Genomic DNA, 24,837 nt, shown 5'->3' on the forward strand with positions numbered 1-24,837 from the left:
GTGCCATCTTAAGGCATATCAAGGATAAGAGGGTTATGAGGGGCAGTCAACATGGCTTCACCAGGGGGAAATCATGTTTGACCAATCTCTTAGCCTTTTATGAGGAAATAACACGGTGGATGCATGATGGCAGAGCAGTGGATGTGGTCTACCTTGACTTCAGCAAAGCATTTGACACAGTCTCCCACAGCATCCTCACAGCTAAATTGAGGAAGTGTGGACTGGATGATCAGGTAGTGAGGTGGACTGCGAACTGGCTAAAGGAGAGAAGCCAGAGAGTTGTAGTCTATGGGGCTGAGTCTAGTTGGAGGCCTGTAACTAGTGGAGTGCCTCAAGGGTCAGTACTGGGACCGGTATTATTTAATATATTCATCAATGATTTAGATGAGGGAATTGAGTGTACTATCAGCAAGTTTGCTGATGACACTAAGCTGGGAGGAGTGGCTGACACGCCAGAAGGCTGTGCTGCCATCCAGCGAGACCTGGACAGGCTGGAGAGTTGGGCAGGGTATAACTGGATGAAATATAACAAGGGAAAGTGTAGAGTCCTGCATCTGGGCAGGAACAACCCCAGGCTCCAGTATAGGTTGGGAAACGACCTGTTAGAGAGCAGTGTAGGGGAGAGGGACCTGGGGGTCCTAGTGGACGACAGGAGGACCATGAGCCAACACTGTGCCCTTGTGGCTAAGAAGGCCAATGGCATCCTGGGGTGTATTAGAAGGGCGGTGGTTAGTAGGTCGAGAGAGGTCCTCCTTCCCCTCTACTCTGCCCTGGTGAGACCCCATCTGGAATATTGTGTCCAGTTCTGGGCCCCTCAGGTCAAGAAGGACAGGGAGCTGCTGGAGAGAGTCCAGCGCAGGGCAACTAAGATGATTAAGGGAGTGGAGCATCTCCCTTATGAGGAAAGACTGAGGGAGCTGGGTCTCTATAGTTTGGAGAAGAGGAGACTGAGGGGTGACCTTATTAGTGTCTATAAATATATAAAGGGGGAGTGTCACGAGGATGGAGCCAGGCTCTACTCAGTGGCAAACAATGATAGGACAAGGGGTAATGGGTACAAACTGGAACACAAGAGGTTCCACTTAAACTTGAGAAGAAACTTCTTCTCAGTGAGGGTGACGGAACACTGGAACAGGCTGCCCAGGCAGGTTGTGGAGTCTCCTTCCCTGGAGACATTCAAAACCCGCCTGGACACATTCCTGTGTAACATTATCTAGGTGTTCCTGCTCCGGCAGGGGGATTGGACTAGATGATCTTTTGAGGTCCCTTCCAATCTCTAGCATACTGTGATACGGTGTGTAATCAACCACGGTCAAAGTACACAAATTGCAATCCCTGTGTAAGCTATGATTTGCTATTTGAGTAACAGGGAATGTTTAGAGATGTTTTCTACTATAACTTAAAGATAATACCGCTTGACAGAGCAAATAAGTTGCCTAGATGATTCCAGGTAAGTTGTAGATAAAAAGCCAGTTATTAAACTTGGAGATGGAACTGATTTTTCAATATAGTTATGTAGAATTTTGTGTTTAGTTGATCTAAACATGTTCTGTATTTTGGCAACATGTTCTCAGCTCTTCAGTTTTGCTGTATTTGAACGTGGAAAAGTCGAGTTACCTCTTCCCGGCAGCAGTTCAGGTAAGTGATCTACCTCAGGTATATCTCCACCCTGCTGAGAGTGCATAGGTTTTCAAGGCTGAAAGAAGGAGTACTTTGGAAAGCAATAAAATGATATTCGAGTTCCTTGACGTCATTGGGACGCACATTGTGGCTGCTGCCTGAATTCACGTAGTACCCACTTTTCCAAGTGGGAGAGCTACCACATCTCAGATTTCCTTTATGCACCCAAGAATTAGAGCACAACCTGCATCTTGCGATCCTGCGCTCTTTGAGCTGTGATGAAAAGCATTCTCTATTTATTTTATCTTCCCCCAAAATGGAGGCAGTATCAGCACATGCGAGTTGATGTCAAGTTTAAAGGAGAAACTGAACATTTCAGAAAATGTTTCCACATGTTCTTATTTCAACTCATTGGCAGTGTTTTTTGTATTCATCCATTTGTGCATCTGTTGATTAAAGGTCCTGATCTGTTACAATTTGTTACCATATCTAGTGTCAGCTAATTCTGGGAACATTTATCAGTGAAATAGATAATTTCAGTTAAATATTACTTGTACTGTAATATAAGTAGTGTGGGCTAAGTTTCTGAAGCAGATGCAGAAATGGAGCAGATGTGTAAAACAGTCTACTTCTTTCTATTAGTCTCTCTCAGCCTTGGGACAGATGGGAAATTTGCTCAGGGTTTTATCGCCATTGCAGGACCTCTACCCAGTGAGTTTGTAAATAGATTGTATTTGCAAGACCAAGTCCTATCCAAGAAAGATCAGGGCTCTGCTGTGGCTGAAGCCCATGGTTACCTTTGCCAGCAAGATCTTGTGGCTTCTGAGCTGCCAAAGTACTTCTCCCACCTTCGTGAGATCGGGGTGACACACTACAAAGTCTTCCTTCCATGGGCACACATTCTTCCCAAGGGGGATGCCAGGAAGCCGGATGAAGCTCAAGTGCAGTGCTACCAGAAGCTGCTTGAGACCCTGGTTGCCACAGAGCTCAAGGGAGTGGTAGTTCTGCATCACCAGCATGTCCCTGGTGCTGTGGCTGCGCAGGCCATGGGTTGGAAAGCCAATGCTTTTGCTGACCTTTTTGTGGAATATGCTGAGTTCAGCTTCCGTGTTTTTGGGGACCTGGTTGATGTGTGGCTCACCTTCAGCGACCTGCCAGATGTCCTTAAAAGCCTGCCTTATGCTGACCCCCAGTACCGAGCCTGGGCCCTAGCTACAGCTCATCAAAGAGCTTACACCATCTACCATGAGAAATATGCGCCAGCAGGTAAGGAGAATGTGGAGAGGGATTGTTTCTATGCAACCTTTTCACAAACATTTTGTGATGGGATAAAATGGCAACTGCTACATCCAATCTTTGTGTGAATATGCTATCAATGGTTTCAGAATTACACAGAAATCCTTGAATAACAGTCCTTCAAATCCCTTATGTTGATAATTGGTTTATAATTCACTGGTAATTGCATTTTACTGGAAATTTTTGCCAAAGTAGCTGGGGACAATATATATGTGTATGTGTGCATATTTATAGTTAATCTTTTAAGCATCAGGGAAGCTTTAAATAGCCTCCAGTTAATTTGAACAGCAGAAACCAGTACTTCAAACCGACACATTATAATACTTCTCTATGCTTTTTCTCAGTTTTTCACAGTTGTCCATGTGCTCTTAATTTAAAGACCAGCAGATGCACCTGATTAACTGTTCATGTAACAACAAATGTGTTGAATAATAAATGTGGGACGGAGACTTACGAAGAATCTTTGATCCCTGCCCAGTCATCTCATTTTTAAAACCTTATTTCAATGTCATTGAAAACTGGGATTGCAATTGCTGCCATTTTAGCTAAGAGGGGAAGATCATGCCATCAGTCAGCAGCTGTGCTATAATCTCTTATGTGTGATGGATGCAGGCTTTTTCATTAACTTATGATGTGCTCTAAAGGAATACAGCTTTGGAGGTCAAGATCTAGCTGAAGAGTCAGGTCAAATTCAACTATCAGCCTTTCTCCCAAAGCATGGAAATCTTTGCAAATTTATTGATAAAATCCACTTAAACAAAACTGATCATGGTTTAAAATTGTGTTTCACATTTAATCAAAGGGAAGTTATTTAACTTTAAAAAGTTGATTGAAAAACTTAAAGCAACATGAAACACAGTATTTACTTTGTTGCTTAAAATGACAATTACCTCCACCAATCAGTTGCAAATTATTTTAAAATTACTCAAATCCAGCCTTACTCTATTTTTTTGTGTGTGTGCATGTATGATGACAAAGTCATAATAATCTGTTTTGTAGATAAGAAAGTATTTTTGTGTATTTCTTCCTGACCCACAGAGGAAAGACTAAAAAATTCCTAAATGTACCTCAGACCATGAAGAAACAAGGCACAGTAAGTCTCCTGTGAGATAGCAGTAGTGTGAGGAAATCTGCAATGTCCTTTGTTTGACTTTCCTCATTGCAGACACTGGGGTTTTAAAGCAATTAAATCTTAACTGTGCCTGCGTTACACAGAGCAAGAGAATTTCACCTCTCCTGTGGATGCCTGGGATATTCGAACCTGCTGTCGTCTGAGGAGTGCCTCCTTCAGGGCTGGAGTTTTTCTGTCCCAGGCAGATAACCAGTAGAGCTGGCAGAGTCATTATTTACAATAAAAATAAATAATTTATTTTTAGTTCTTACATTTGTCAGGAATACTTCGCGGTACAGCTCACACTACCTGGTGATAGCCCTAAGAAGTTGTCCAGCTTTGCTCCCACAATATGTCCCCCCAGGTTCCCAGCATCCAGCACAATGGATATAAAAAGTAACCACTGTAGAGCCACCTCAAAGGCATGAAAATAAAAGATATTCCTTATAATTATGCATGGAGTGGAAGAGCACCCACTGGAGAGCTGTATTCAGATCCACCTTCCTGCAGCCAACAGTGCTCAGATGAGCAGCCATGATAAGATTTAGTGATAAAGACTCCTTGAACTCTGCCTTTGAATTCCTACCATCTTCAAATCTTTAAAATCGTAGTGGGTATCTGAAATCAACCACCTATGGCACTGTCTGATGTTCCACATCTTTAAAAATTTCCAACTGTTTTTAAAATAACTGAAGTTTTTTATTTTCCCTTATCATCCTACTAAGGGACTGCCTCTTTCTTTTTCAAGATGGAAAGCTGTCCATTGCCTTAGGAATAGGTCATGCCTTGGATAGCGCTTCATCAGAATTGCTTTCAGTTTCTCTTCAGGTAATACCTCAATAGAAATTATTTCCAGAATTTTATGAATTTGATTTGATTTGACCTGTTTTTGCATGTATGGGATCAAGTGACCTGTGGCGAATTAAAATTTTAGCAAGTTGACCAACTGACCAATTTGTTCAATTTTACTTATTTGATTAGCTCGCTGATTTTAAAAATGACTTCAGCATCCTTTCTTGGCTAGTAAGCACTGATTAAAATATATGGAGACATATTTGCTCTCATCATTGGCAACTTTAGCAGTATCCATGCTTAAATGACAAGGTGTTTGCAAAAAGTGTAGCCATTGTAATTTTCTTTGCAAGTCTACTTAAAGCACCAAATACTTTATTTGAAATAACTATTTTAAAAATCTGCCTTATTATGTTAAAACACAGACTGAGCTGTGCTAAAAGTGATCTAGCTGATGGGTATAGCATGAGGAGACCATAATCTCTACAAAGATCATGACATCCTTTCTATAAAGACCAAACTCATTGTTTGTAGTTGTCTTCACCTGGAGGATGTTGATGTAGGATAAAGTGAACAAATGACAGTACAGGATTTTTGCTTTTATTCACAATCCTTCAAAATTTAGCAATATGGTAAGCAATGTTGTAGGCATGCTGTTGCAAGGATGCCAGCAAGGTGTGGTTTGTAGGGAGAGGGAAAGGTGTATTAGGTGGGCTGACTAAATGAGAAGAAAACCTTGGACTGAAAAATAAGCTGAAAGTTTATCAGGTTTTTATTTTCCAGCTTCATCAGATGGCACAATCTATTCCCTTGAACTTGATGACTGTTAGTGGGATAATCCTTGTAGTTTGGAATGGTTAAATATTTCTGCAGTGGACTTTCCCCAGAGGATTATTGATAAGGCCTATCTGAATCACATACTTGCAAAGGTTTCTCTGTCTGATTAATCATAGACACTCTTACTAATTAAAAAAAAAAACTAAAATATTAACATTAAATTCATAAAATGCCCTCAAAATTTCACTTAGCTGTTTAAATTTTACTTTGTTCAGAAAGATAATGCATCTTCCTGTACAGTATCCAGTTTGTACTCGTCATATTGTCCAGAGCTCCCCTATAGCTGTATGTGTTCTTCAGCAACATAGCTTTATCAGACATTTCACAATTTTATATGCTTTAATACCTGCAAAAAATACATTTTATTTTAGGATGGTTCTTTTCCTTTTCTTGTTTCCAGGATTCAGTAGACTTTCTGTCTCTCAGCCTCCAGTATGGTTGTGGAAACAAAACAGATTTCTACAAGAAATTGAACAAATTCCAGGTAACATTATGAATTGTGTTAAATTATAGTAGCAGATGACCATAAATATAAGGGGGATTTCATGTTTCTTGATGCATGTCTAAACACTTCCAATTTGCTGCAAGAGGTCAGACAACAGCTAAACTAGGGAACAGCTTCATAGTGTTCGCTTGCTTCTCTGTTGTTATTCTGACTTAAAAATGGGTGTTCAAGAGTGCTGAAAAGGATCATCTTGGTCAGTACTCATTACTGATGCATTAACAACTAGAATGGCATCATTGTTTTGTCCAGGTCTGAAAAACCTCTCTCACATGGTGTTTTAGAAGCTGCTAATACCTATGCACTTCGACGCTATTGTATGCCAGCCTTCTGCAGTAGTGCCACCAAACTTCACAACTCCAACTCAGTAAAGGCAGTGCTAGAAATGTTCGTGAAGATGAGTTTGTGAAAGGATTAGATCACAGCAACAATGTCAGTTATAGGCTAGTACCTAATATTAAATCTGTGGTAGTTTAATAGATGAGCTGCATTTTTAATCATTAAGACCAGAGTCATCCAGCAGCTGTTCAGCAAGAATGAGGAGCTACCCATGTGACTCCTTCTCTTTAGGGTCCCAGCATGCTGCGGTTACTCAAAAACCTGGAGTGGGCCGCTTATGGCAACAGATTCTTACAAAGTAAGCTTCCAGAAAAGGACATTGGTCCTTGTGCCTTTTAATGACAGGTCAAACCCTGTGGGTTTTTGGGGTTTATGCTTTGATTTGCATTGGGCATTTTTGAACCAGAGAAAAATAGTAGGTGGTAGTTAATGGTTACTCTCTTGATTTATTAATTTAACTTCAAAGAACTTTATGACCAATTGTCAGTCTTCAAAGTATTTCCTATTCTGTGTTGAAAGTAACAAATACCAAGAGCATGATTTTACTAGCTGGCTGATGCTTGTTTTCAGACATGTCTCTGACTTCTGGTTTTGCAGAATGTCTGGAAGGACACAGACGTCTTGGTTTTTAGTCTGAAGCTCCTTGATTGTGTTTCCATGGAAGAGAATCCTTTCATACCAGTAGCTGCCATTGTCACAGGTGAGTGACGTATTTTGAGGAGGAGGAAAGGTTTTTAACTAAGCTCTGCATGGCAAATTATAGAGGAAACTAAAAATTGTTCAGCCCCAAACTCTGCTATTACATGAAATAACTCTGGTTTCTTTCATTGCCTTCTTGGAAAATTAAGGGTGAATGGTGGGTATAGAGCCAGAAGCTGGAATTTTTCTCCCCCAAAGCTCTAAATCATTTTCATCAGCCTCAGAAGTTTATATTGGATATTAGGAAAAAATTCTTCCCTGAAAGGGTTGTCAAGCTGTTGGAATAGGCTGCCCAGGGAAGTGGTGGAGTCACCATCCCTGGAGGTATTTAGATGACATGTAGATCATGGTTTAGGGACAGGGTTTAGTGGTGGACTTTTTAGTGCTGGGTTAGCAGTGGGACTTGATCTTTTTTTAACATGAAATTGTAAATATCCAATAGAAACTCAATGTGTTTGTTCTGAGAAAAGTACTAGTTATGAAAAACGATGTTGTTTCTAAAGGTGTAACTGTATGTGCAAGTAGTGTCATGCAGTTCATGGCATCTATATTGTGACTAAATCTGTCATTTACCTTGTTTTTTTCAGCTATTAATAAAGAAAAGACACGTACAATTGGGTATGATGTTACTGAATTCTTGAACTTCTCATCTCATGTTTTAAGGTACAACTTTTGTCCCTTAAATCAGATGGTCTTCTCTAGAAATGTGTGTGCAGGCAGACACAACACAGTTTTAGTGGTAAAGTCATAGATTTATAGAATCATAGAATAGTTAGTGTTGGAAAGGACATTAAGATCATCAAGTTCCAACCTCCCCGCCATGGGCAGGGACACCTCACACTAAACCATCTCACCCAAGGCTCTGTCCAACCTGGCCTTGGACACCACCAGGGAGGGAGCATTCACAGCTTCCTTGGGCAACCCCTTCCAGTGCCTCACCACCCTCACAGTAAAGAACTTCCTCCTTGTATCCAATCTAAGCTTCTCCTGTTTAAGTTTTAACCCGTTACCCCTTGTCCTATCACTACAGTCCCTAATGAAGAGTCCCTCCCCAGCATCCCTATAGGCCCCCTTCAGATGCTGGAAGGCCGCTATGATGTCTCCACGCAGCCTTCTCTTCTCCAGGCTGAACAGCCCCAACTTTCTCAGCCTATCTTCATATGGGAGGTGCTCCAGTCCCCTGATCATCCTTGTGGCCCTCCTCTGGACTTCTTCCAACAGTTCCATGTCCTTTTTATGTTGAGGACACCAGAACTGTACACAGTGCTCCAAGTGAGGTCTCAGGAGAGCAGAGTGGAGGGACAGGATCACCTCCCTCGACCTGCTGGTCACGCTCCTTTTGATGCAGTCCAGGATACGGTTGGCTTTCTGGGCTGCAAGCACACACTGAGGCTGGTTCATGTTGATTTTCTAACGGACCAACACCCCCAAGTCCTTCTCCACAGGGCTGCTCTGAATCTCTTCTCTGCCCAACCTGTAGCTGCGCCTGGGATTGCTCTGACCCAGGTGTGTAGGACCTTGCACTTGGCATGGTTAAACTTCAGGAGGTTGGCATCAGCCCACCTCACAAGTGTGTCAAGGTCCCTCTGGATGGCATTCCTTCCCTCCAGCATATCAACCAAACCACACAGCTTGCTGTCATCAGCAGACTTGCTGAGGGCGCACTCAATCCCACTGTCCATGTCAGCAACAAAGATGTTGAACAAAACCAGTCCCAACACCGATCCCTGAGGGACACCACTCGTTACTGGTCTCCAGCTGGACATTGAGCCATTGACCACAACTCTTTGCGTGCGGCCATCCAGCCAGTTCTTTATCCACCCAGTGGTCCATCCATCAAATTGATGTATCTCCAATTTAGAGACAAGGATGTCGTGTGGGACAGTGTCAAACGCTTTGCACAAGTCCAGGTAGATGACATCAACTGCTCTACCCCTGTCCATCAGTTCTGTAGCCCCATCATAGAAGGCCACCAAATTGGTCAGGCAGGATTTCCCCTTAGTGAAGCCATGCTGGCTGTCACCAAGCACCTTGTTGTTTTTCATGTACCTTAGCATGCCTTCCAGGAGAATCTGCTCCAAGATTTTGCCAGGCACAGAGGTGAGACTGACTGGGCTGTAATTCCCTGGGTCATCCATTTTCCCCTTCTTGAACATGGGGGTTATATTCCCCTTTTTCCAGTCGTTGGGAACTTCACCTGACTGCCATGATTTCTCAAATATGATGGCCAGCAGCTTCGCAACTTCATTTGCCAGCTCCTTCAGGACCCGCGGATGGATCTCATCCGAACCATGGACTTGCGCACGTTCAGATTTTTAAGATGGCCTCGAACCAGTTCCTCTCCTACAGTGGGCACAAGGTCTTCATTCTCACAGTCCCTGCATCTGCCTTCCAAGACCTGGGTGGTGTGGTCAGAGCCTTTGCCAGTGAAGACTGAGGCAAAGAAGTCATTCAGAACCTCAGCCTTCTCCAAATCCTGTGTAGCCAGTTCTCCCGAGAGCTTCCTGAGGTGGCCTACATTCTCCCTAGTCTGTTTTTTATTTGCTATGTACCTCAAGAATCCCTTTCTGTTATCCTTACCCCTAGCCAACTTTATTTCTTACTGGGCCTTAGCTTTCCTAACCTGGTCCCTAGCTTCCCAGACAACTGGGAACTGTACTTTTCCCAGGTCACCTGTCCTTGCTTCCACTCTTTATAAGCCTCTTTTTTCATTTGAATTTTCCTCAGGAGCTCCTTATCCATCCAAGGAGGTCTCCTGGCCCTCCTGCTGCACTTCCTTCTGGTTGGGATGCAACACTCCTGAGCTTGTAGCAGGTGATCCTTGAATATCAGCCAGCAGTCTTGGGCCCCCCTGCCCTCCTGGGCTGTATCCCATGGAACCTTACTAAGTAGGCTCCTGAAGAGGCTAAAGTCTGCGCTCTTGAAGTCCAGGGCAGTGAGCTTGCTGCACGCTCTTCTCATTGCCCTGAGGATCTCAAATTCGACCATCTCGTGATCGCTTCAACCCAGGCTGCCCTGGAGAGTCACATTTCCAACGAGCCCTTCCCTGTTGGTGAGCACAAGGTCAAGCGTGGCACCTCTCCTTGTCGGCTCGTCTATTACTTGCAGAAGGAAGTTGTCTTCCACACAATTGAGGAACCTCCTGGATTGCTTGTGCCGGACTGTACCGTCCTTCCAACAGATGTCAGGGTGGTTGAAGTCCCCCATGAGAACAAGGGCCTGTGAGCCTGAGGCTGTTCCTATCTGTCTATGGGGTGCTTCATCCACAGATTCCTCTTGATCAGGCGGTCTGTAACAGATCCCCACAGTAATGTCTCCCATAGCTATATTCCCTTTAACCCTGACCCACAAACTCTCTGTTAACTGATCACCTGTCGCCAGACAGAGTTCCATACTCTCCAGCCTATCCCTAACATAAATAGCAACTCCCCTTCCTCACCTGCTGGGCCTGTCCTTTCTAAAAAGTCTGTAACTTTCCATTCCAACACTCCAGTCATAGGAGCCATCCCACCATGTTTCTGCGATGCCTGTTATATCATACCCCCATAGACGTGCACACATCTTCTAATTCCTCTTGTTTGTAAATGAGCTGAATGTAAATGTAAATGTTCGTAATATGAGCTGAATGGGAAGCAAACAATTCTTTTATCCTCTGTGTTTTCAAGTTCTGTGGCACTAGTATCCACCCTGGAGGTTTTAACTTCTTTCCATTTTGTTTGCAGCAAAACAAATGCTCTACAGGAGAACCCGGATGCTGTTCTTGCCCCTCGCTCCTCCTATCAAACAGTTTGGGAAATGTTTGCTAAGCAGTCTGAATTGGAGAGGGATTCTTTTCTGCAAGATGTTTTCCCAAGTGGTTTCCTCTGGGGCACATCCACAGGTGCCTTTAACATTGAAGGAGCTTGGGCAGAGGATGGGAAAGGAGAGAGCATCTGGGATCAGTTTGGGCACACAGGTCACGTCTACATGAACCAAACAGGAGACGTGGCATGTGACAGCTACTATAAAACCAGCTATGATGTTTATCTACTTAGGGGTCTCCATCCCCAAATGTACAAGTTTTCTGTATCCTGGCCTAGAATTTTTCCTGATGGTACCAATGAGACCATCAACTCCAAGGGTGTTGATTATTACAGCGAATTAATTAACAGGTTGCTGGACTCTAACATTGAGCCCATGGTGACTCTCTTCCACTGGGACCTCCCACAAGCCCTTCAGGTTCTTGGTGGCTGGCAGAATGACAGTATCATAGATACTTTTGTAAACTATGCAGACTTCTGCTTTTCCACTTTTGGGGATCGGGTCAAGTTCTGGATTACTTTCCATGAGCCTTGGGTTATCAGCTATGCTGGCTATGGCACCGGAGAGCATCCTCCAGGAATCACTGACCCAGGAGTAGCATCTTTCAAGGTAGGAACACAGGAATAACTGGGATACCGCAGCTGCCATTGTTGTGTTGTTTTCCTCTAATGGTTCTGTGCTTTAAGCCTGATGTGGCCTTTGAGACAACTATTTGCTTGTTGGATTTATGATGCTTGCAAAAATTTGACTAATTATGCTAGATGGATGCTAGATGGCATCATTTTTTCTATTGGGAAAGCTGGTGTTGATGGATAGTCAGGTTCTTCTGTTTATTCCAGATCCACTGCACTCTCTGGCTATGGTTGTTTTGTCAAGGTTTTTTCTTTTGAATGGAGATAACATTATGTGGCAATAATCTGAATGCTTAAGAGTTCTTGTGCAAAGCAGTGTGACACATATTCCTCTGTGTTCTTTCCCCAGGTGGCTCACACAATTCTCAAGGCTCATGCCAAGGTCTGGCACTTGTACAATGACAAATACCGTTCTCAGCAGCTGGGAAAGGTGGGGCTGGTGCTGAATTCAGATTGGGCTGAACCAAAGACTCCAACCAGCTCTGAGGATGTGAGGGCATCTGAGAGGTACCTGCAGTTCATGCTAGGCTGGTTTGCTCACCCTGTATTTGTTAATGGTGATTACCCAGATATCCTGAAGTCTCAGATCCGGGAAGTAAACCAGCAGTGCTCCACAGCAGTTGCACAGCTACCTTTGTTTACAGAGGAGGAGAAGTCCTGGGTGAAAGGGACTGCAGATTTTTTTGGTCTTTCCCATTACACTTCCCACCTGGTCAGTGCTGTGACTAATGGGACCTGCACACCAGACTACAAGAACATTGGGAACTTCTCCTTGCATGTAGATCCTTCTTGGCCACAGACCGCCTCTTCTTGGATCCATGTGGTCCCTTGGGGATTAAGAAGGCTGCTGAAGTTTGTGTCCCAGGAATATACAGGGTCAAAGATCCCAATTTACATAGCAGGAAATGGTATGCCAACAAAAGACTCAGGGGATCTTATTAATGACACTCTGCGAGTGGATTATTTCCACCGGTACATCAATGAGGCTCTAAAAGGTATGGAGAAATCTAATATACATACATCTTTTTAAATGGCAGCTAGTTATTCTATCCCTTCCATGGTGGTTAACTTTAAAATATCACTATTTGAGCAGTGATATGAGGTCAGCTGCCTATTTTGTATGTAGTGTAACCTTATATACTTCATCCTATCTGGTGTCCAGGTATGGAACTCTATTCTGTTAGGTATGGGAGTAGGTTTTTCATATATTTGGGTTAATGTAGCCTGGACCCTAAAATCAGTCCCGCTGTGAGAACAGCATTTATACTTCAGCTTCCCTGAAGATGATTTGCCAGCAGGCAGGATCTCACCTGTAGAGATCCTATAGGTCAGGACTGTCTTTACTGATTAAGTAGATCTAACTGGCAGCATCCTGTACCATTTCAGGTTAGATTTTTTTTTAGGGAGATATTTATATCATCTCAGTCATTTTGAGCAAGGTTCAAGGTATGCTTGTGTCATTGCAAACTGTGCATCAATTGATGTAAAAATAGTATTGTTGACTCAAGTTCTGGACAGGTATAGAGATTTGACATTTCAAATAGAGATGTGACTGACTGATACTCTCTTGACATACACAAACCAATACTGATGGGAAGAATTCATTAAATATGCTGTATCAAATAAGTTGGTGATCAGGATACAGCATTTGATCTTCTTGATCTAGTTCTCAACATGCTGATAGAAGTGTTAAAAGAGCTACAGAAAACACAATTTAGCATTGTTATGCATCAGAAAAAGTAAAGAAGACAGATTGCATACGGGAAGTGAACTTTTCTGGATTGAGAGCGATTCAGTGCTTTTTTTGTAGGCAGTGTGAGGCTTGACTTGCCTCTGCTGCTATTAGATAGGCTGTTCTGCTAAAAGAAGCTCTCCTGTGCTCAGGGAAGATAGACAGACACTAAATACACATACTGTTTAACTATAGTGTTAAATGTAAAAGTGTACCATATACCTGAATTAATGGAATGTGCTTGAAAACACAGGGGGAAAGGGATACCAGTGGTGCAAGTTTGGTGGGGATTTTTGCCTAAAAGACCATTTGTAGATGTTTGGTTTAACAGTTACCCTCAGTTGTGGTGTTTATGTTGTGCTGTGCTGTGTTCAGAAGATCAATAACAGTGTCTTTAACTGTTCCTGTGACAGCGGTAAAACTAGATGGAGTTGATGTTCAGTCATATATGGCTCGATCCCTCATCGATGGCTTTGAAGGCTCAGTGGGGTACAGCCTAAAATTTGGGCTGCACCATGTGAATTTTGAAGATAGCAACAGACCAAGGACTCCCAAGGCATCTGCTTATTTCTATTCCAGGATTATTGAAAAAAACGGTTTCCCACCCGAAGTCTTGGACAGATTTACTACACCAGCAGTGTTTGACCTACCTGTGCCATCCAAGTTGCCAAATTTATCAGCATCAGAAGTTCCCTCCAAGGCAAAAGTTGTCTGGCAGAAGTTTTCATCTCAAGCAGACTTTGAAAGGGACACATACTTTTATGGGACATTCCCAGAGGACTTTTCTTGGGGTGTGTCTTCTTCTGCCTACCAGATAGAGGGAGGTTGGGATGCTGATGGCAAAGGACCCAGCATTTGGGACAATTTCACCCATATCCCAGGGAGTATCAAGAATAATGACACTGGAGACATAGCTTGTGATAGCTACAACAAGGTGGAAGAAGATATCTACCTGCTGAGAGCCTTAGGGGTAAAGAACTATCGTTTCTCCCTGTCCTGGTCTCGAATTTTCCCCAGCGGAAGGAACAACTCAATAAATAGCCATGGAGTTGACTACTATAGCCATCTTATTGATGGACTGCTTGCAAACAACATCGCACCAATCGTCACTCTCTACCACTGGGACCTTCCACAAGCTCTCCAGGACATTGGTGGCTGGGAGAACAGCACACTGATTGACCTGTTTGATAGTTTTGCCGACTTCTGTTTCCAGACCTTTGGGGACAGGGTGAAGTTTTGGATTACGCTTAATGAACCCCAAGTCATTGCATGGGCTGGCTACGGCCTTGGGACATTTCCACCCAACATCAATGACCCTGGCAGTGCTCCCTACAGGGTTGCCCACATCTTACTGAAAGCTCATGCCAGGGTTTACCACACATACGATGACAAATACAGAGCAAGTCAGGGAGGGGTCATTACTTTGTGTCCCAACATCGAGTGGGTTGAGCCGAAGACACCAAGCGACCCTAGGGACATAGAAGCTGCAGACAGGTACCTGCAGTTCCTGGTGGGGTGGTTTACACACCCAATTTTCAAAAATGGGGACTACCCCGAGGTCATGAAGTGGAAAGTTGGGAACAGGAGTGAGCTCCAGAACCTGCCATCATCTCGCCTACCAGTTTTCACAGCAGAAGAGCGTGAATACATGAGGGGCACGGCAGATGTGTTCTGCTTCAACACCTACACCTCCAAAATTGTAACCCATGCAGTGACCCAGTTGAGGCCCTTCTCTTATGAGTATGACCAGGAAGTCTCAACAAGTGTTGACAGCTCCTGGCCTTCCTCTGCTATTTCTGACCAGCGGGCTGTGGCTTGGGGGCTGAGGAGGCTACTGAACTGGATCAAAGAAGAATATGAAAATCCCCCAATATATATAATTGAGAACGGGGTGGGGGTAAAGACCACATCAGATGTTGATGACAATACCAGGATATTTTACTACAAAACATACATTGATGAAACTTTAAAAGGTACCTGTGTTTTGCTATTGTTCTGTTGGTGTTGCATATGTAATCACCTCTCTAGATTCCTGCTTACTTCATTCCTCTGAAAAGTAGTTTTAAAAAGTGGTTGATGTCAGCCTTCAAATATTCTGAACATGATATAAACATAGTGTTTCTTTTTCTGATCTCCTTTGCATGGCCATTTATATTTTGTATCCTCCAACTATGAAGAGTCTCTTAATGATCTTAGTTGATGAGTCCCAGCTTTATGAAGCTAGAAGATGGATGTGCTTGCATGTGAATTCTATGGAGTTCGTTTAATGTATGATTATACCACTGATGCTTTTCTGTTTGTTTCTGATCTTTCAGCTTACAATTTGGATAATGTTAATCTGAGAGGATATAATGCTTGGTCTCTTATGGATGACTTTGAATGGCTGAATGGTTATGATCCAAGATTCGGATTGCACCAGGTTGACTTTGACAATCCCAACAGGCCAAGAACCCCAAAGCGCTCTGCTGTGTACTATGCAGAAATCATCCGCAATAATGGTATCCCAATGCCAAAAGAAGATGAATTTTTATATGGAGAGTTTCCAAAGAACTTTTGGTGGAGTGTAGCAACTTCAGCATATCAGGTTAGGAAATGGAGATGGATTTTTAACCTGTCTGTGGACAGTTAATTCATTTTGTATGAGCACCTACAGCTTTTTTAACGTTAAGTTTTACTGTAATTGAGGGTTAGTGTAGCAACTGCTGTAAAAGGGAGGAACTTGGAGATGTTTATAGGGCATAGTTATACCACAGGAATTGAGACAGCAGCATGGAATTCAGAAGAGGCAGCCAACATGGAGCAGCAGGTGAACTGAAACATTGCCCGGTCTGTGACATTGTGCTTTGCTAATATGTCTTGCCTTGGGGCCCAAGAGGTCTTACTAGTTTGATACAGCAAAATCATTGCTATTTTTAGTCTAGCTGATAAGTCAAAATATTGTGTAATGCCGCAAAGACTAGCAGGCTGAATACTTTGTTGAGCCAAGACCTATATTTGGAGTTTACTAATAATATTCCCCTATCTTCAACTACAGGTTGAGGGAGGGTGGAGAGAAGATGGGAAAGGACTAAGTATTTGGGATCAGTTTTCTCACACTCCCTTGAAAATCAGCAATGGTCACACTGGAGATGTAGCTTGTGACAGCTACCACAAAGTTGAGGAGGATGTGGAAATGCTGAAAAGCCTCAAGGTGTCTCACTACCGCTTTTCAATCTCCTGGTCCCGCGTTCTCCCAGATGGGACCACCAGATACATCAATGAAATGGGACTGAACTACTATGAAAGGCTTATTGATGCTCTTTTGGCAGCTAACATCATGCCTCAGGTAACTGAAAATGGAACTTTCAAGTAACTAAAAGATGGCAGAACCCAAGTCTGATGCTCAGAGCATGTGCATGTGTTTCCATCCGTCCCTCAGATAATGCCTTATCAAACCTGTGCCTTCATGGCAGTACTCTAGACTGGTGCAATGGAGGTACCAGACTGCACAGGTGTTCTATGGGATTGTATTTCATCAGGGACTTGGTGCAGGCACAGCAGTTCTTCACTGACACATTCTTGTGATCACAAGGTTGTAGCGGTTTTTGGTAAAGGCTTCATCTTCACCATCAGGTAGTCCTTAGGCTTCAAGTAATTTCCTCACATCCTCAGGAAACTGAAACACTGGCAAGAAGGTATTTTATTTGAGCACACGAGTGATTACTGCAAACTCAAACACCGTTAGGAGCAGGTAGCTGCAGATCAAAGCACAGTTTATTTATGTTCTTACGAGGCTAGATTGCTGTGCTTATTTCAGAAAGTAAGAGTGACTGATTGAGTCCTTTATCTTGCTGTCTTTCACTTCAGGTAACTATCTACCATTGGGACCTCCCACAGGCGCTGCAAAACGTTGGTGGGTGGGAGAATGATACCATAGTTCAGAGGTTTAAGGAATATGCTGAGCTCCTTTTCCAGAGACTGGGAGATAAAGTGAAATTTTGGATAACCCTCAATGAACCCTACAACACTGCATATTTTGGTTATGGCGTTGGAACAGCTGCCCCAGGTAAGACCACTGGGTATAACCTCAGAGCCTTCACAGCACTGTAGGTACAGCTGTTTTTTGCTGCAGCAGAGTAGATGCTAGGGACTTGCAAAGGCAGAGCAAGAAAGACGGTGTGGTAGGGATACATGGGTCTGCTGTGGTGTGGTGAAGAGGTCCTGCTCTCACTTTGCCTGACACCTCCTAGACCCATCTTCCTTCCACCCTAATCCAGTCCTCCTCTGCAACATCCAGATTACACTTGCTGCCTGGAGCAGACCCATTTTCAGACCAGCCCCAGGGACTGTGGAGATGGGTTAGGGCTGGAGGAAAGCCAAGCTTGGCTGTAGGATAGAAGGATGTGGAGGGACAGGAGCTGGCCTGAACACACAGCTGTCTGCTATCCATACTGGCAGCAGCAGTGTGTTGCTGGGGCTGGCAGCCCTGCATGGGCAGAGAGCTGAACCAGCCCATGTCCCACTGCAGGGGGAGGAAGGGGCAATGGCGGGGTCCTGCACAACTGCAGCTGCATCTTCAGCTGTCTCTACTGAAGCACTGATTTCATCCCAGGGCTGGGCTTAAGGGCACCAGAGGCTGCACATTTACTTGTTTACTAGTGGGCAGTTCTGGCTGTCCTGGGTGTTGTGTTGACCTGGGAAGCAGCTGATGAGAACGCTGGGAACTGCTGCTCCACCGCCTTGCTGTCTCTGTCTGCAGGCATTTCCATTCGACCAGGGCGAGCTCCCTATGTTGTGGGGCACAACTTAATAAAAGCCCATGCAGAAGTCTGGCACCTCTACAATGAGACCTACCGGGCAAAGCAAGGAGGTTTAATCTCTATCACTATCAACTCTAACTGGGCGGAACCAAGGAACCCACACAACCAGGAAGACATCAGTGCTGCCAGACGATTCTTGCAGGTACAGAGACACCTGGTCACAGCTCTTCCTGCTCTCCTGGGTTTGTTCATGGTGACACCCCATCTGTGGGTGCTGGAGATACCCAGAACCCAGGTTAGCATCTCACTGGAAGAAAAGGGTGAGCCAAAGGCATCACTGCAATATATCATCCTCTTCTAGTGGCCAGTAAAGCTGCAACAGAAATGAGACAAAATATGGTCGGAGTGACAAAAGCACATTAAACTTACTGCCATTAAATGGGCATCCCTGGGTATCTCTATGTGCCTGTCCATTATAAATTCAAAAGCAGCACATGAAAGAGAAACCTCTTGTTTTGATACATAATTTATCAATCTCCCTTGTTTCCTGGCTTAGTTTTTCTTAGGTTGGTTTGCTCATCCCATTTTCAAAACTGGTGATTATAATGAAGTGATGAAAACAAGGATTCGGGAACGCAGCCTGGCTCAAGGTCTGAGCCAGTCCCGGTAAGAGCTCAGGCACACACCTGCTCCTCTTTCACCTGCTGTACTGAAACCTGAATTACTGGTAGATGGGCTGAATTTCAATGATTCTATTGCAGTATTACTGTAGCTAACTTACTGTATCCTCACAGAAGAACTCTAGTGTACATTTTTCCTGATCCTTGTCTTTACGTCCCTTGCAAACTAAATTTACTAATTGTCCTGGGTTCAGCAGTAGCAGTCATTTTTCTCCTTCTTAGTAGCTGGTGCAGTGATGTGTTTTTGACTTTCAGCCTGGGAACAGCACTGATAACACCGATGTTTTTAGTTGCTGCTCAATGATGTTTACTCTGACCAAGGACTTTCTGAGTCTCATGCTCTGCCAGGGAGGAGGGGAAGTCAGAAGGAAGCAGAAACAGGACACCTGACCCAAACTGACCAAAGGGGTATTCCATACCACAGTACATCATGCCCAGTATATAAGCTGAGGGCAGTTACCCGGAAGGCCCAGATCACTGCTCAGGTTGGGCTGGGTATCCGTCAGCGGGTGGTGAGCGGTTGTATTCTCTGCCCTTGTTATTTCCCTTATCATTATTATTATTGGTGGTAGCAGCAGTGGTTTGTGTTATACCTTAGTTACTGGACTGTTCTTATCCCAACCCGTGGGAGTTACATTCTTTCGATTCTCCTCCCCATCCCTCCGGGAGCTGGGGGAGGAAGAAGAGGGGAGCGAATGAGCGGCTGTGTGGAGCTGAGTTACCGGCTGGGCTTAAACCATGACACTAACATAACCTGTCTCTGGGGTAATAAGTTGGCAGGTCAGGAAATGCTCTGTATTAGACACAGTGCTTTACCTGATGACTGTGGTAAATGCATTTTAACTTTTCTTAAAATTATGTACTGAATTTGAGCACTGAGAACTCACTGGTCCCTCTGAATTATGTTTCTTATTTTGCAGTCCCATAAATTATTCTTTATTGTGGTAGTAGTGCTCCATCATGAATGTTTTTTCTTTTCTCTCCTTTCAAGGCACACACAAGGAAAGTACTTTTTTCTCTTAACATTAATAGCAATTTAATGGGGTGTATTAGATCTGGGCTATTCCTGATCACTCATTTGTGCAAATGGGAATGACCACTTGTTTTGAAATGCGGGAGATGGTAGAAGAGTCAGTATGTGCTCTGCAGCAAAGGCGGGTCTCTTCAAGATTTGAGTTATGCTTTTGTATATGCCTTAACCACTTGCATTCTTAGGCACTTTTTTGGACATGCTATTTCTTCTCTGGTGGTTGCTGCCATTAATAACAGAACAAAGTCATGTTTGTTGATTTATGAGGTAACATGCCCAAGTATCTCAATATTCTAGAAGAATTATGGTACCTTGCCTTTCGCTTGTGGTGCTGGTACCAGGTATACCAGCATTACATGAGGTGTGTTCAAAGTGTGGATCTCTGAGACAAAGCTCACAAGTTTTGTTTCCTATGCAGAAGCCAGAGTTTATGAGACAACACTGTATTATCCTCCGCCACAACCTACCAAGTGCTACTACTGACACACAGAGAAGAGCTCCTCTTGCAGCAGATGCCTGTTCCCCGGCTGCTGGGAAGCACATGTTAGCAGAGCTGCCTGGCTGTATCTTCCGTATACACAAGCAGGAGTACAGTGTTTTGATGGGCTCATGACAGCTCCCCTGAGCAGGGACAGGAACCCCTGGATGTCACTGGCTGCTAGCAGGCACTATTTAATGCTTACTTCTGTCAGAGCCAGTTGTGATTTTGCAGAAGAGTGGGCTTGAAACTGGTCACTTGTGAACACTGCAGCTCTGGGTTCTCCATAGGGTTTTGTGACAAACTAAGTCCATAGGTGACCATGTGACAATCAAAATGATTATCACCATTTCCTCCCATTTCCACACTCCTTACTGGGCAAACACTGTTTCTTGTCTTATAAAGTAGGATGTTGGTCAAACTTCTTGTGTGATGTTGAGCAGGACTTCTAGCCATCAGGTGTCTCTTTTCTGGTCAGAGGAAAGTCTGTTCTTCCCCTGAAGAACATTAGAGCAGGCAGCATGAACTGCATAGTCTAGCAAAAGCTAACTACACAACAGTGCTGGGAAGGAGTAGAAGCAAAGGAAGGGGAAATCCTGAGAAGATACACAGTTTGAGGGGTTTATGCTTTTCTCTGTTTTCTATTGCAGGCTTCCAGAATTCACTGAAAGTGAAAAGCAAAGAATTAAAGGCACATATGACTACTTCGGCCTGAATCATTATACTACAGTATTGACATACAACATGGACTATCCTGCTGGTGTTCTGTCATATGACTCTGACAGGTAAGATATGCCCATCTGGAGCCTGGGCCAACTGAACAGTAAACTATTAGCACATAATGCTGTGAGACAGGTATTTTAACCAATGCTAACAAAAACATCCACGAACAGTACATGTGGTACTGTTATTTTCACAAAAGGCCAGCAACAGCCTGTTTTACAGACCTGATGATAAATATGAATGCTAAAAACAGGACAAAAAACATTAGAGGATCTACTAAGGGAAGGAATCTGCACTTGTGAGTCTCCCAGTGGTTTGGGATCAGCTGTCAACCGTATTTATCATATTTCCTGCCCCCAATCTGCAGTTTGATTATCCTGGGTTATTGATACTGCTCCATTTGCTGTTAAACAGTCATGAGTTCCCTCACCACAGCAGATAAATATAAGTTCAAAGCCTAAACGTCTGAGTCACTTCATAGTTAAATATACATGAGTCAAGGTATTTATTTAGGTAACAATTTCTTTCCCCAGCTTAAAAAGATAAACAACAGGAGCTCACTTAGTTTTTCCTATGAGAATGGAGGTAATGGTGGGACAACATAGGCTGTTTTCTGAAACCTTTCCATAGAGAATAAATTAAATAATTATACTTTCCCTTTGCTGCTGCATCCCCACTCCTGTGGTTTAGTCCATGTAGGACACTGAGCTCAGTTTTACATTCCTGTACATAACTGTAAACAGCAATTTTGTGGGCTCAAAGACTGCATTATACACACCACAAAGATCTGGAGTTAACATCACATCCTCAGCCATAGCTGGTTTAAGCAGAATACCATTGTGAAGCAAAGTATCAAAGTGTTGTCTAGAGGCTTGGGAGCTCCAGCACCACCTTCACCTGCTGTCACAGCCTAACCAACTTGCTACAGTTTCCCTTTTGGTTCAGTGTTCTACAGAGCTCTGTTTCTCAGCCCTGCAGCAAAGAAGTGCCAGGTGCAGTGGCAGGCACTTGGGACTGGTCCCTTGATCAGCATGTCCTCCTTGCAGGGGTGTAGCTTCAGTAACAGACCGCAGCTGGCTGAACTCAGGTTCCTTCTGGCTAAAGGTGACACCCTTTGGTTTCCGAAAGCTCCTGAGATGGATAAAGGAAGAGTACAACAATCCTCCCATTTATGTGACTGAAAATGGGATCTCGGAAAGGGGAGCCTCAGACTTCAATGACACTTGGCGAACACATTACTATCGGAGCTACATTAACGAAGCACTGAAAGGTGAGAATGACTATTTAAATCTGATCATCCAAATCTCTAGAGAGCAGCAGTGTCTTGCCACAAGACTGATGTGTATAAAACAAGTTGTGAAGAGCTGAAACAGCACTGCTGTTACCCCTCACACAAGTTTACTCTCTATCTGCTTCTGAGAGCCTTTGGGTTTAGCAGCAACTGCCCATGGATAGCCAAGAGATTGCAGGGAAAAGGTGGCCTGAGGGAAGAACAAACGCTGGGTTCAGAAGGGTAACTGCAGCTTTGTTGCACAGCTGCATCTGGCAAGAGAAGGTGCTACTATTACTTGAGGAATACCTATTTTGATTTCTAGCTTGACTACTGCTGTGTCTAAAAATTTCAACCTTTTTAAACAAACAGTTTTCAGTTACAGCACTGATCACACATACAACACTGGAGAGGGGCTTTTCTAACATACTGGGTGCTGCCAGGCAGATATTCAGAATGGGGTAATTTCCCGTGGTTTAGCAGTGAGGCCCCACAAGCACTTAAAACAATACTTGGATGCTGGTGGCTTTTCTCCTTTGTTTCTAAACTTTTGTTCATTGGACACAAGCTTTGATTTTTGGAGGAGGTAAAAGCAGTCTCCAGCACTGGCAACTACCCTGGTTGCTTGTTAGCCATAACTTGGCAGCTGACCTACCTCAAATCAGCCAAAAAGCAACACAAGAGTGGGGAATGGGGACACAGCGAAACCAATGGTACCAAAACAGTAATAACCCCACTGTGCTTGGCACCCTGGTGCTGTGTAGAATCCTAAACCATATCACTGCTTGTCGAGTGGTGACATCTCCAGTCACTTGGTTGCACAACCAGTCTCTTCTTTCTGGTCCTGGTTAACAGCCATTGTGCTTGATGGTGTTGACTTACGAGGCTACACCGCATGGACACTGATGGACAACTTCGAGTGGGTAGTGGGCTTTGATGAGAAGTTTGGGTTCTACCACGTGAATTTCACAGACGCTGACTTGCCGCGACGCCCCAAGGCCTCTGCCAGGTACTACTCACAGATCATAAACTGCAATGGGTTTCCAGACCCAGCAGCTGGCCCACATCCTTGTCTGGAACTGGAGCCTGAAGGTAAGCGACACAGCGGAAATTGTGCTTTTTCTGGTTTGTATGTGCATCTGATTCCAATCCCAAAAGATGTCCATTATCTAAGGTCTTTACAACACCACCATTTTCTGCAGTATTCTTTTTAAGGGCTCCAGGGGTGCACTGACTGATAACTGGTTTTGTTGTGACTGAAGACATTCACATGGAATTATGGCACTTTCGCATGCAAAACCAAACGACTAAAATTTTGTGTGATAGCTCCTCGAGACATGCAGCAAAATAAGTTATTCCATTCCACAAGTTATTCCACATTCCACTTTAATAAACTGCCCAAGATGTATTCCAAACCAGACACATTCAGTATTCCCATACCATGTTTTCCAAACAATTTTGAATGTTTTATGTCAGTGTTTTGGCTAAGCCTTTGGAAATACTGATTCTTTTGTCATTTACATTTTTCTGAACTAGAGGTGTGCACCAAACAGCAAGCACTGTTAGCGTGGGCTTTTGGGGATACCATGGCTGCTGAAGAATACTCACCGCTCCTGGGGTATTGACAACTGCACTCTTGGCCCCAGCTATTCCTTTACTCTGAGCTAGAACTCTGTCAGTCACTGATCCACACCATTATGGCCACGGCCACAGCACTGAGTCCTCTGTGGAGGCAGGAAGTGGCCATGCACATACACACATGCATGAAGGAGCTCACCCAGGCTGTGTACTAACACCTTCTCATTGTTTTCCCATGGACAGTGCCACCAACAGATGCCACACCAGGACCAGCTGCCAGTGTGCTCTTCTTGGGATTAGAATTAACATCACAGAGAGCAGAAATAGCACTGTATGTGCTTTTTGCTCTTTCAGGAGTTGGAGCATTGGGCTTGGCTCTTTTTGCATATAGGTATGGAAAGTTATCTAAAAGATCCTGTAAAAGATCACACATGGAACTTAGTAAACTGTAAAGCTTCCACTTACTTATTAAAGTGCTTCATCTTTTATTGAAAGTCTACAGCATGAGGGGAAGAAACCTAGTGCTTGTACTGCAGCAACTGTGATGTGCCCTAGAGACAGCTCCCCATCATTTTGTTGTTTGCTCACCATCTTCAAAGTACAAAAATAAAATATAAGTGGCCCTAATACTGTGCTTTCATATTTGAACACTGTGGGATAATTAGATTTACTTTAACTAGGAATGTGAAGCTGCATGGAACACCTGTAGTATTTAGGTCTCTTAACACAGAGATGCACAGCACATGGTACAGGGGAGAGAAGGTGATGCCTATTCCTCAACAATAGCAGCTACCAGGCCCTTGTTTTGCAGCCCTATGCAAATTTTCCATTCTACCAGATAAAGACCCATCTTTTTTCTTCCTGTACTACAGCCTGGACCCCAAACCCCATTTCAGACCTGTCTGATGAGATTTTAATATGAACAACTCCCAGGTAAGGTCATTTCAACTGGAACAAGAAGAGTTCCATTTTAAGTAC

The 24,837-nt window shown here is 43.8% G+C and overlaps 1 protein-coding gene and 1 long non-coding RNA gene across 2 annotated transcripts; one reads left to right on the forward strand and one right to left on the reverse strand.

The window, feature by feature from the left end:
- The first annotated feature begins 2,038 nt into the window (after positions 1-2,038).
- LCT (lactase) lies at positions 2,039-24,486 on the forward strand. Its single transcript, XM_062606266.1, has 17 exons — positions 2,039-2,886; positions 4,776-4,855; positions 6,057-6,140; positions 7,095-7,197; positions 7,784-7,859; positions 10,919-11,606; positions 11,979-12,624; positions 13,775-15,334; positions 15,677-15,945; positions 16,396-16,686; positions 17,208-17,406; positions 18,100-18,302; positions 18,657-18,766; positions 20,939-21,073; positions 22,058-22,281; positions 23,137-23,373; positions 24,103-24,486. Exons 1-17 carry the CDS (start codon positions 2,223-2,225, stop codon positions 24,309-24,311), a joined length of 5,778 nt encoding a protein of 1,925 aa, XP_062462250.1. The 5' UTR covers positions 2,039-2,222; the 3' UTR covers positions 24,312-24,486.
- Positions 19,791-20,985, reverse strand: LOC134157396 (uncharacterized). The gene is made up of 2 exons (XR_009962310.1): positions 20,899-20,985; positions 19,791-20,785 (listed from the first exon to the last, which is right to left on the reverse strand). It is a non-coding gene; the product is annotated as an uncharacterized LOC134157396 (long non-coding RNA).
- Positions 24,487-24,837: the final 351 nt, after the last annotated feature.

Source organism: Pezoporus occidentalis, unplaced genomic scaffold, assembly GCF_034315485.1.
Source record: "Pezoporus occidentalis ecotype Australia unplaced genomic scaffold, CSIRO_AGI_Poc_V1 ctg12, whole genome shotgun sequence".
Classification (NCBI taxonomy): Eukaryota; Metazoa; Chordata; class Aves; order Psittaciformes; family Psittacidae; genus Pezoporus; species Pezoporus occidentalis.

Bases quoted from the DNA above. Each gene is read 5' to 3' on its own strand.
- LCT (XM_062606266.1), top strand. From the start codon at position 2,223: ATGGAGCAGATGTGTAAAACAGTCTACTTCTTTCTATTAGTCTCTCTC. The intron at 15,946-16,395 runs GTTAGGAAATGG...CTTCAACTACAG, and splicing joins TAGCAACTTCAGCATATCAG to GTTGAGGGAGGGTGGAGAGA. The intron at 21,074-22,057 runs GTAAGATATGCC...TCCTCCTTGCAG, and splicing joins CTGTCATATGACTCTGACAG to GGGTGTAGCTTCAGTAACAG.